This window comes from Tupaia chinensis, unplaced genomic scaffold (genome assembly GCF_000334495.1).
Source record: "Tupaia chinensis unplaced genomic scaffold, TupChi_1.0 Scaffold000054_1, whole genome shotgun sequence".
NCBI lineage: Eukaryota > Metazoa > Chordata > Mammalia > Scandentia > Tupaiidae > Tupaia > Tupaia belangeri.
Window position 1 is genome coordinate 8,060,857 of NW_006159512.1, and position 12,938 is coordinate 8,073,794.

The 12,938-nt window shown below is 39.8% G+C and overlaps 1 protein-coding gene across 1 annotated transcript in view; it reads right to left on the reverse strand.

Moving 5' to 3' along the window:
* The window catches only part of SLC41A2 (solute carrier family 41 member 2), a 131,388-nt gene that overhangs the window by 87,157 nt on the left and 31,293 nt on the right, over positions 1-12,938 (reverse strand). The window contains exon 4 of the mRNA XM_006141429.3: positions 472-543. Within this exon, the coding sequence (XP_006141491.1) occupies positions 472-543 (72 nt within the window). The remainder of the gene's footprint in view (positions 1-471; positions 544-12,938) is intronic.

The following is a 12,938-nucleotide window of genomic DNA, read 5'->3' on the forward strand; positions in this document are numbered from 1 at the left end:
ATATAGAAAATAACTCGGTTTAATTATTGGGTTGTTGAGAAAGTCATTTTTGCATAGAAAAACAGAAAAGTATGTCATGACTTTCCCAACAACCTAATAAATAGATGATTTACTAAAAAAAATAATAAAGTAGAAAAATAGCACCTGAGCAATGACATGCTAAATATCTGTATAGATATCAACTCAAATTCTGGCTCTGTTACACAGTTATAATAGGAAATGTTATTTTGTACATCACATATTTTTAATATTTGGAAGAACCTGATCAATCTCTAGAGAAATTTCAGATCAATTTTTAGATCAATTTCAGAGATCACAGGAATCCATTTCTTCAAGGCATAAATTATTGTCTTGGTAGCCCCTGAAGCAATTAAATGGTAGATTTCACAGTACTAATATTTACTCCTTTCTTACAGATGACTCTCAAGACCATAAATAAAAGATCTGCAAACAAATATGTGAATCGCGTACCTGCTTTAAAGCCAAGTTGCCAATTATTAGGTTCCACTTTTCAATGGGTGAATCCATCTTCCCAATATTTACCTGTTAAAATAGATATTTTCATATATCACTAAATAATCTATATGCTGCCTGCCCTATTTAAACAAAATATAGAGTCTTAAAGTCTAAAATAATTCTTTATTAAATCCAATGACTTCACATCGTACTTTGAATATTATTCTCCACACACTGCCAGTCTTGCATCTAGCATAGACTTGCTCAAGATGCTTATGAGCAAAAACGTTACTTGTTTTAAACTGAACTAGATTACAAGAACTAGTGAACTGGCTAGTATTATCTACCTACCTACCGATGTCATTTTACCACCAACATCAGCAGGTATGATTCAAATATGCCAAATGTTATGTATTGAGGCCTAATATAAATATATAGCTTTGAGCTGCTAGCACTTAATTCTGTATCATAAAACCAATATAATTTGAAGAATTATTGATTAAGAACACCTAAATATTAAAAAATCACTCATATGTACAGAATTGATATTTCAGTCATGACTAAAACTGCCAGTAGTAAAAGTTCTATCAGTTCACAAATGAATTTTGATCATAGACCACACTATCGAAGTTTAAACATCTTTCTGCTAAGTAGAAGAATATTGCCAAAAACAGAAATATTAGTACTCACATATTAAATCATTCTGTAAGCTAAATCATACTTCTCAGTCACATAGAATTTAAAAAAATGTATATTAAACCTGTCAAGTTTTTTAAATGCAGTTATTTAGAAAGTAATGAAATAATCATTAGTATTCTGAGCTGGGTTTCAATTTTTCAGCATCCGCTTGGTCATATAAGATGACCAAATGTTAAAAAAAATTTTTAAATGTTAAAAATAATTTTAAAAAATCTATAGGTGAATAGGTAAAGAGGGAGATAAAAGAGTGATAAATAGGGTTGTTGGGTCAGTGAGTAGAATGGTGGTTAAGGTGGCTAGATCCCACATGGCCAACTATGTGGCTCAAAGCCCCAGAACCAGTAGCTTAAGAAACATGCCAGGCATATGTGAATGAGTGCCCCAAATCCCCAAAAGAAGGAGAGATGGAGAAGATTATAGCAAGGCCATTTCTCATAGGGGGTGCTTTCTTACCACCTGCCCTCTGTTTCTCTCCAGTAAGAGTATATGTCCTCTAGCAAAAAATGTTTAAAGAAAATAATAAGGGCTGTTATTATGCAACCCATTCTCCTCCTAGGATTTTAGGCATGCATATACATGCACCCCACGTGATTTCAAGCCACCAGGTCTGTGACTCAAACTGTAGTCAGCCATGTGGGAGTCCAGAGCCTTAACTACCACACCACCTATTGGCTCTGGGAATCTAAATTATTGATGAATCTCTGTTTGTGGCTCTGACAACCTGGGCCTTTGCTCGAGTGAGTTTAACCATGGACAGACTAGAGCGTGGCTCTCTGGCTTCAGACCAGCACAGGTTAAACACGACATGAACATTTTCTCTATCAGTGTGGAAAAAAGATTCTATTCTGTAATCCTGTTCTGAACTTTAGCTTCAAGTATTCATCAAATGCAAATAGTGAGATTTCTCAGTGTTTTAAAAAATTACTCATGCAGTCTTTATATATTTCTTTACTAGGTCTGGGAATCTAAATTTTTTTAAGGTTTTGCAATAGGATGTATATACTCACCAGAGAGGCAGTGAAAGGTAAAATGAGAAATCACCCCCTGTGGGGATGCCCACACTGCAATCCATCCCCCTCCTGGGATTTTAGGCACACACACACACACACACACACACACACACAAGCACTCCATGTGATTTCAAGCCGCTGGATTCGGGACTTGAACTGTAATTGGCCACATGAGAGTCCAGCGCCTGAACCACCACACCACCGTTGGCCTTGGGAACCTAAATTATTGATGAAATTCCTGTTTGCGGCTCTGACAAACTGGGCCTTCGCTCAAGTGAGTAATAAGATATAATCGATGTTCAAAGAGTGAACCTATCTCAGATTTAGTTCTGAAAACAGGTCTGAGAGAAATTAGTGTTATTCTGTAATAATTAGAAAGATGTCTATAGTTGGGGCCGGCAGGGGGCATGGTGGTTAAGGGTGCTGGACTCCCACGTGGCCAACTGCTACTTGAGTCTCAGACCTGGCAGCTTGATTTCTCACTTTTCCTCTCTCTCTCCCTCCTTTCAAATTAAAAAAAATAAATAAATAAAGTTAAATAAAATAATTCTTTTTTTTAAAAAAAGAAAGATGTCTATAGCTATGGGAAGCAATCTAAAATGATTCCACGAACACATGTAAAACATCAGACTCTAGGATTGCAATAATAACCAATGGAGACATAATATACTAGGGTCTACGACAAGATCAAGAAAGGTGGGAGGGGGACCAGCAGTTAGTCTAATGGCTATGTCTCTGGACTCCCATTTAGTCGACTGCGGTTCAAGTCCCAGACCTGGTGGCTTAAACTCATGACGGGCACATGTGCGCGCGTGCCCAAGATCCCAAGAGGAGAATGGAAGAGAAAGGACTGTGGTGTGGCCATCCCCCCCACCACTGGGGGGTGATTTCTTGCTTTCTGTCTCTCTTGTCTCTCTCTGCTCTCTGTTTTTCTGGCAAGTGCGCACCCTATAGCAAAAACGTCTCCAAAAAAAAAAAAAAAAAAAAAGGTGGGAGGGACAGAGTAAATGCATGCTGTGAATGAGGTGTGCAACTCTGCTAAGTTCACTCGGGACCATCACCGCCAGTCCCTTTTAAGGCCTAGGGCTACAGTCCTCAAAATGCCTTTCTATAGCTTTACATTCTGCCAGTCAGAGGAACTTGCCTATGATTTGGAAGGTGAAAGTGAGGCAGAAACCATGACTTTTGGAAGGTGATCAGCTATGGAAGATGCACAGACCTCTTTCACTACAATGCTCAAGTAACTGAACAGTGTAAATAATATGTTGTGAATCTGGGTACTGTTACGTTCTGAGGATTACTGTTTTCTTCCATCTCAAGGGCTGTCAACTTGCCTAGACTCTAACGGCAGACTCTTGTCTCTCCCACCACGTTGAGCAGTCATCTCTTTGCGTGGTTCTCTCGGCTACGGAGTATTGGGTTTTAGCCTAGGCCTTTGGGGATCTCTTCTGCACCTGTATAGTTAAATATCAGCCAAAGGTTCGGGCAGAATTTATATTCAGACTTTGGGGCTCGTTCTCTCTGTGGTTCTCTTGTTTCTGGGATTTCCCCATAAACTTCCACCTGCTCTGTCAGCGCCAGGCTCTGTCATCTGATAATTCAAGTCAGTAAAATTTCAACTTTCTGCCATGATAGTCATGCCTAAGACACAGAGGGCACTTAGTCCAAAAAGCAACAAAGACACGAATCTTAGCCAGTGTATCTGTCTTTCAATTATAGGCCCCTTTCACATTTCTGCCAGCCTCAGGTCATCCCTACGCACATGCACTAAAGGTACTTCTGTGGTTACCAAAGATTTAAGTAGATGTTATGCTCAAAGTTTGGATCTCATTGTTTCTGCACTCGTAGAATTTCTTCCCCAAATTTCTAACAACTGGAAATTGCTGGCTTTGAGCTCTCTTCTGCAACCTGAGCTAATACAACTGTTGGTTTTCTGCCCCACGAGATCCAGGAATTGGGAAACTCCCTCAAGTAAAAAAATCACACACTTTGCAGTTCTTATCCATGGTAGATCACACACTTGGCAATTCCTACTCATGGTGGTTGTGGTCTCTTCAAGGGTAAACTAGTTTTTACCTACGTTTGATCACTTCCCATTGCCATCAAATATTGGGTCGTTGGAAAAGTCATCATGAAATTTTGGAAAACACATCATGACGTTTCCAACGACCCAATAGTTTGTCTAAATTTTAAAACTGTTCATCTCTGGGAGGGTTCAGCCAATCAATTCATTCTGCAAATTACCTGAAATCAGGATCCCTGCTAAATATTTTTATGTGCTTTAGTTTTTAAAAATATAATACACAAGAACACACACTAATATCTTTCTGAATGTTCAGGAGTAATGTACATGTTCATTTTCTTGATTGTGGTGACAGTTTTACAGATATTTACTATCAAAACTCACCAAATTATAGACTTTAAATTTGTGTAGCTTATTGTATGTCAATTAGACCTCCATAAAGCTGCAAGAAAGGGGCAGGAGCTAAAAGCCTACTAGACTGAAACAGTTTAGGGTTAAACATAGAGAGTATTCCACAAAACTATGGCTAGGGATTGATATTCATAACTTAAGGAAGATACTTTAAAATGGAAAACTAATGGGAAGATGCAAATTCATTTGTACCTAATAGGTTGTATAACAAGAACTTGTAAAATTTAGAATTATGCTAAACTTAGGAACTATGACTGAGTTTATAACTAGATCTAAATTAAAGCATGAATATTAGAATCATTATTTGGGCTTTAATTTTTCTTTATTTAGACATTTTATAATTTGAAATGAAAGTCTTACATAAAATTATGAGAAAGAGGTTTTGCCAACTTCATATTCTACACTGGGAATGTAGGCCCAAAAAAGGCAGTAACATTTTCTGTTTTATTTGTTACTGATTCCCTAGCACGTGGAGCAGTGCTTGGGCATACAGCAAAGGTTTAAAAAAGTATTGTTTTTGGTGGGACCAGCAGTTGGCGTAATGGCTATGTTGCTGGACTCCCATGTAGTCAACTGGGTTTGAGTCCTGAACCCGGCGGCTTAAACTCACGCTGGGCGTGTGTGCATGCGTGCCCAAGATCCTGAGAGGAGAATGGAGGAGAAAGGATTGTGGTGTGACCATCCCCCCTGGGGGATGATTTCTTGCTTCCTGTCTCTCTATCTTTCTCTGTCTTTCTGGCAAGTGCACGTACCCTAGAGCAAAAACCTCTCAAAAAAAAAAAATATATATATATATATACATTGTTTTGAACTAATAGATTAGAAAGGTAGAATGTTATGAAATAATTTTAAAGAATCAAGAGTTCTCTGAGCCGAGGCCTAAAGCAGCTGAAATTTTGCTTCGGGTAGAAAAGTGCTAATCAAATTATGCTAGGGAGGGGCAGCAGGTGGTGTAGTGGTTAAGGCACTAGACTCCCACATGGCAACTCATAGCTCAAGTCCTGGACCTGGTGACTTGAAAGTCACGTCAGGAACATGTGCATGCATGCCCAAAATCCAAGGAGGAAAATAGAGGAGAAGAGTTACGGCATGACCATCTTCCTTAGGGAATGATTTCTCACTTTCTCTCTTTCTGTCTCTGTCTCTCACCTCTCCAGCAAGCATACACACCCTATTACAAAAACCTTAAAAAAAAATATGTTAGGCAATTTGCTCCTGAAAAATAATTTTGTAAGCTTTATAAAAAGTATTTTCTTTAGGACACTGAAAACCCTTTTTGACTCTTTTAAAAATTTAGCATTCAGAAGCAGAATATTTCAGACATCATATAACAGAACTTAAATTCAACAATTGATAGATCATTGTACTTGGTTCATTTTCCAGTAATAATACTGTTTTATATCTAATATAACTTCATATATACTGTAGGAAAGATAAAAATCTGGGAAAAGTATTTAAATTAATCATCATACCTTTAGAAATAGATTTTTACTCAAGAGGGTAAGATAAATTGACTCGGAGTCATTATTACTTAATTCCCTTGTTAAAACAGAAAACCTGTTTTACTGAAATAACTTTTATCTATGAAGATTTAACCATAGCTTTATACAATAACAAGCTTTAAGGACAATTGACCTTCAACAGATTGAGTGAGTAGGCTGTGTCTAATAGTTTTTAAGTTCTCTATCATTATATTTATTGAAAGTGTTCCTCATAATCCTATAAACTCATGTATCCGATTCTCCTGGAGATAATCATAAAAATGAGAAAAGACTCTTTAATGAAGCAAAAAGATTAAAGTAGTCATAGACTGATTTTCTATAACAATAATTCTTATGCCTACTTTTACCAGGGAAAATAAATACCACATAAAAAAACTATAAAATTTCTTTTTAATTTGCCTAGAAGTGAGAAAGTCAGCTTTCAAACAGTACCTATTTTATGTTTTAAAAAATTACATTTGCTCTTCTTTCTGGAACCAGGGAACACAGTTAAGAATCTGAAATAGCAGTGCCAATTAGAGACAACCGCAACTGGGACCAGCAGTTGACGTAATGGCTATGTCGTTGGACTTCCATGTAGTCGACCGTGGTTCGAGTCCCAGAGCCAATGGCTTAAACTCACACTGGGCATGTGTGCGTGCCCAAGATCCCAAGAGGACAATGGAGGAAAAGGGATTGCAGTGTGGCCATCCTCCCTGGGGGGTGATTTCTCGCTTTCTGTCTCTCTGACTCTCTCTGTCTGTCTGGTGAGCACACGCACCCTATAGCAAAAACCTCTCCAAATAAATAAATAAGAGACAACCACAACTAAATTAAGGCAGTGATGGGTGGGGCATAAGGAAAAGGGGAAGGGAATGTCACAGGTACAGCTAATAGTCTGGAGAGTAACTGGTTAGAATGCGGGGGAGACACAGTGACTGGTAATGTTAATAAACTGGTTAGAAATATACAAGAGAGAGTTCTAGTCATGGCAGTGTGTGTTACACAATGCTGCTCAGCAGACTGAGGCCACACGGAGTCCCTGGTTTGTACCTGGGTCACAATAAAAAGCTGGGTACAGTGGTGCATGCCTGTAGACCCAACTACTCAGCAGGCTGAAAACAGGAGGGTCACAGAGTAGTAAGACCCTGTCTTCAAAAAAATTTTAAAAACAAAAACCACACGAACACATACATACATATACACAAAAGAAACACACAAAGAAGAGCATGGTTGAAATAAGAGAAAACAATGAATTTAGAGAATAATGAGCAATATTCAGCAAATAATTGAAAATTCAGTTCTGGAATTTAGGAAGAGACTAAGATACGGAATAAGAGCAATGTTCAAGTAGTGGTGGAATTACTGATGGAAAACATACAGAAAAAGGTACTAAAACATCAAGAAAACCTCAAATTAAGAGGTTGAGCACAGGGACCAGCAGATGGTGTAATGACTATATCGCTGGACATCTACATAGTCAACTGCAGTTCAAGTCCTGGACCCAGCAGCTTAGAGCTCATGCCATGTGGTGTGTGTGTGTGTGTGTGTGTGTGTGTGTGTGTATGCCCAAAATCCTGAGAGGAAAATGGAGGAGAAGGGATTGTGGTGTGGATATCTTCCCTGGGGAGAGATTTCACACTTTCTGTCTCTCTGGCAAGTACAGGCACAAAACTATCTCCTTAAAAAAAAAAAAAAAAAAAAAAAAAGAGGTTGAGCACAAAAAGAAAAAAGAAAAAAAGTAGACCAAGAAGAAGCAACAAAAAAGGGGGAAGAATGGGGAGAGAGTAGGGTCTCAAAGCCAAGAGTGATGGAAATTTCTAGTCGAGAATAGTCAGTAAAGCATCTAGAGAAGGTGAGGCTATGGGGATCGTGCCAGTGAGAAGTCATTAACAAGGGCTGGCTCCATAGCACAGCAGTTAAGCACTCGTAGAGGAAGTCAGACCCCACATGGCTAAGCAGGGTCAAATCCTGGCCCAGCAGCTCATATGTCGAGTGCATGCATGTGCCTGCACACCTGCCCAGGACCCTGACAGGATGGAGAACTGGAGGAAAGGGTACTATGGCATGACCAGGCCCCACTGGGAGGGATGGCCAGTCTCTCTCACTCTCTCCCTTATGCAAGATGTGCACTCTGCATTTAAAAAAAAAGTCATTGGACCCTCAGGTGGCGTGGAGGTTAAAGTGCTGGATCCCACATGGCCGGCTATGCAGTTCAGGTCCAGAAGCTTGAAGATCATGCCAGGCGCAGGTGCGTGAGTGCTCAAATCCAGAAAGAAATCACCCCCACCCCGGAAGGTGATTTCTCACTTTCTCTCTTTGTGTCTCTTTCTGGCAAGCACACATGCCTTATGGCAAAAACAGAAAATAAGTCGTTAACATAGAATTGCTTTAACAGTCAACAGAACATCAAAATTGGAATACACCTGACAATGTTTCTCTAGCAGTCTGTAAGAATAGTGGCACCTTGCCCAGCACACTTGAGATCCAGGTCTCTAAACGAAACACCAGAAACCAGAAGAATATATCACATTGTCACAGCTTGATGCCGTAAGTTACTACTTTTCTATCTACTGACTTGTTTACTTTTCCCTCTCTTTGATCCATAGAGAATTCTGAGTGACTGTTCCTGGTCTTTCATTTGAGTGAATCCATCAGCCAATTCTGGTGGCCTTCTAAAATTAGTTCTGAAGGGGTCAGCAGTAATGTGGTTGTTAAGGTGATGGATTCTTACATGGCCAACCACAAATTGAGTCTCAGACCTGGAGGCTTGCTTTCTCGCTTTCCATTTGTCCCCCTCTTTCTCTCTCTGGTCGAATTTTAAAAATAATAATAACAAGTGGAATTAAATAAATAATTTTCTTTTAAAAATTAGTTCTGAAATCTGGCTGTCTCTCACTACATCCACCACTATCCACCCTGATTCAACTCAACATCTCTCACCTATATTTTTGTTATTATTATTATTTGGAGAAGTTTTTGTTATAGGGCACATGCACTCACCAGAACGATAGAGAGAGACAGAAAGTGAGAAATCACCCCCCTGAGGGGATGGCCACACTGCAATCCCTTCTCCTCCATTTTCCTCCCGGGATCTTGGGCACACACGCACACGTTCCCAGCATGAGTTTAAGCCACCGGGTCCGGGACTTGAACCGCAGTTGACAACATGAGAATCTAGCCACATAGCCATTACACCACCTGCTGGTCCCTCATCAATATTATTGTGACAAAGTCCAAACTGGTCTCCCTGCTTCAGTCCTTAACCCCCTACGCTCATGTTCCTATACAATAGTCAAAATAATCTGTTAAGGTGCCAGCTGATGGCATAGCAGTTACATCGCTGGACTCTCACGTCATCAACTGTGGCTTGAGTCCCAGTGGCTTGAAACTCACGCTGGGCATACGTGCATACATGCCCAAGATCCCGAGAGAAGAATGGAGAAGAAGGTATTATGGTGTGGCCATCGCCCCTGGGGAGGTGATTTCTCACTTTCCCTCCACTGTCTCTGTCTATGTCTCTCCCTTTCTCTCTCTCCAGTAAGTCTATGTCTATGTCTCTCTCTCTCTCCTATAGCACAAACCTGTAAAAAATAGATAAATAAATCTCTCTCTTCTATTCAAAACCTTCCAACTGCTTCTCATCTCACAAAATAATCAAAGTCCTAATAGTGGTCCACAAAGGTACTTTTAAAAATTCATGGAAAATTAGAATTAAAGTATGAGTTTATTTTGGCATGAAAAAGTTTTGAATTCCATGCTTAACTATTTTAAAATACACATATTTCATGAACATTTTGAAGACACCATGCTCCCCCATACAGTCTGGCCCCTAGCTAGTTCTCCGACTTCACTCCTTAGGGTTTTTTCCCTCTGTGACTTGGTTTCACAGCCCTATTGAACGCCTCCCTGCTGTTCGCTGAATGCAGTGGTTTTCAAATTTTAAGGCGTACCAGAATAACGTGGACAGCGTGTTCCACTATAGATCACTGAGCCACACTCCCAGAATTTCTGATTCAGCCACTCTGGAGTACGGCCAAGAATGTACACATCTAACAAGTTGCTGATGACACTGATCAAAGACCACACTTTGAGAACCACTGTCCTTACATACCAACAACAGTCCTGCCTCTGGCCCTTGGCAGGCTTAGGACAGTCTATAAAATAGCTTTGAACCCTCTCTTCGTTGTTTTTCTCAGTTTCTGACAGAAATATTTTCTTATCAGTGATACAATTCTCTTTTTTGTAAGAGAGATTTTTGCTATAGGGCACATACACTTGTCGGAGATATATATATACGTATATACGTATATATGTATATACGTATACACGTACATATGTATATACGTATACATATACACGTATATATACATATACATATGTATGTATATATACATACATATATACATACATATGTGTATATATATATATAGAGAGAGAGAGAGAGACAGACCGACAGACAGACAGTGAGCAAGAAATCACCCTCCAGGGGGATGGCCACGCTGCAATCCCTTCTCCTCCTTCTCCTCTCAGGATCTTGGGCACACACGCACACACAACCTGGATGAGATCAGTGATACACTTCTTCACCAATGGAAGATAGTAACTCCACCCTTCCTTCCCCAAAGAAAGGTCCAGTTAGACCATTCCTCAGCAAAGACCAATTAATAAGCTCCTCCCATGTGCTCAGCTTCTAATTAGCTTTGGAGTTCCCTTCTCCGAAATGTAAAAAGACAGGCCAGGTGTTAGCACAGTGGTGGCACAGCTGGACACACATGGGAAAGGTCCTGGGTTTGTGTCCGAGGTCTCAGCATGCCAGGTGTGTGTGCATCTGGGCTGGTTGAGATGGGGACGACTGCAGTTAAAGGACCCTGCTGAGGGCATGCCTCTCTCTCTCTCTCTCTCTCTCTCTCTCTCAATAACTAAATAAACTTTAAACAATGAATAACTCTAACTAGATATGTGAGGGAAATGTCTACTACAAAATAAATGGTGGGTTTCATTTGTAACATACTCTTATTTAACTAGATTCCCTACAGCAGGGCCTATTTCAAAATGGAATGGGAGACCAGTTCAAGCTAGCGGCCTTGCTGGACACCTGGCTGCTTGTGGCTGCAGGCCCTAAAGGCTGGGACCTGTAGCTCATCCCTCCACCCCCACTCTCCTTTGGACTCTCAGGACTTCGGTGTTCTGGATAGTGTGTGGCGCCAAGGCGTACCACGAGATCTTTTCTTTGCTCCTGAAGTGAAGCTCAGCAGCTCAGTTGGAAGCACACTTGTTCTTTAGAAACAGGGAGGACTTTGGGTCACCCAGGACAAGTGACAACAGTATAGGTTGCTGGTGAGCAACAGGGAGGCAGAGCAGAAGAGAGATCGCCAACTTTCTACTCCTGGACATCTTGAATGCTCAGAGATACCTTGAATGATTTAGGAAGGAATGTGTAGATCATCAGATGACTAGGAACAATCGCAGAGGCACAAGAAATATGAGCAACGAACTAAATGTCTCTCCCCCAAGGGAAAACATCAATTCCACATCACCCACAGACAATACAATGGAAGTCCTGGATATGTCTGATAAGCAATTCAGAATATTTGTAATGACCAAACTAATTGAGGTGCAAGAGAAAAGAGACAATGAGCTTCAGGAGATGAGGAAGTCTTTTCACAATTTGAAAGAAGAAATAGACACCTTAAAAAAGAATCAAACTGAATTGTTGGGAATGAAGAATACAGGAAATTAAAACCTCCCTCAAAAGAATTAGAAATAGATTAGATCATGCCAAAGATCAAATCTCAAATGTAGAAGACAAAACCTCTGACTTTGAAAGAAGTATAAAAAAGATTGAGAAAACAACCAAGAAAAATGAGGATACTAAATGAGAAATACCAGATACCATCAAGTGCCCCAACATCTGGATAATTAGTATCCCAGAAGAGGAAGAAAATAATAAGGGCATTGATAATTTATTTCATGAAATCCTGGAATAAAACCTTCCAAACCTAGAGAGGTATTCAATTATCTAGATCCAAGAAATACATAGGAACCCACATAGAATCAACCCAAGAAGATCCTCTCCAAGGTACATCATAGCCAGATTAGCCAAAACCACACACAAAGACAAGATATTAAAATTGGCAAGAGAGAAACGTCAAGTTACTTATGAAGATCATCAGGCTAACGTTGGACTTCTCATTAGAAACAACCACAGGAAAGGAAAGAATGGGAAAATATAGTCAAAGTGTTAAATGAAAAATAATTTCAACCGAGAATACTATACCCGGCAAGATTATCCTTCATACGGGAAAAAATGATTAAACATTCTCTGATAAACCAAATCTAAAAGAAATTACCAACTCCAGACCAGCTCTTCAAGAGGTTCTGAACCGAGTGCTATATCAGGAAAACAAAAAAGTCAGATGGACAGTTAAAAGAGAGCAAAAAATAACCAAGAAAATGGCTCACTTAGTAATAGGAACAGGTCTAAAAACATCAATAACATTGAATGTTAATGGATTAAATTCTCCAATTAAGAGACACAAACTGGCTGAATGGATTAAAAAAAAAAAAAAAAAAACAGAAACCCTCTATATGTTGCCTATAAGAAACACACCTTATGGATAAAGACATATATAGGCTAAACGTGAAGGGCTGGAAAAAGATATGCTATACAAATGGAAATTAAAAAAAAAAAGGATGGACGGAACCAGCAGTTAGCACGATGGCTATGTCACTGGACTCTCATGTAGTTGACCGCGGTTCAAGTCCCGGATCCAGCGACTTAAATTCACGCCAGGCACGTGTACATGCGTAACCAAGATCCCAAGAGGAGAATGGAGAAGGATTTGCAGCATGGCC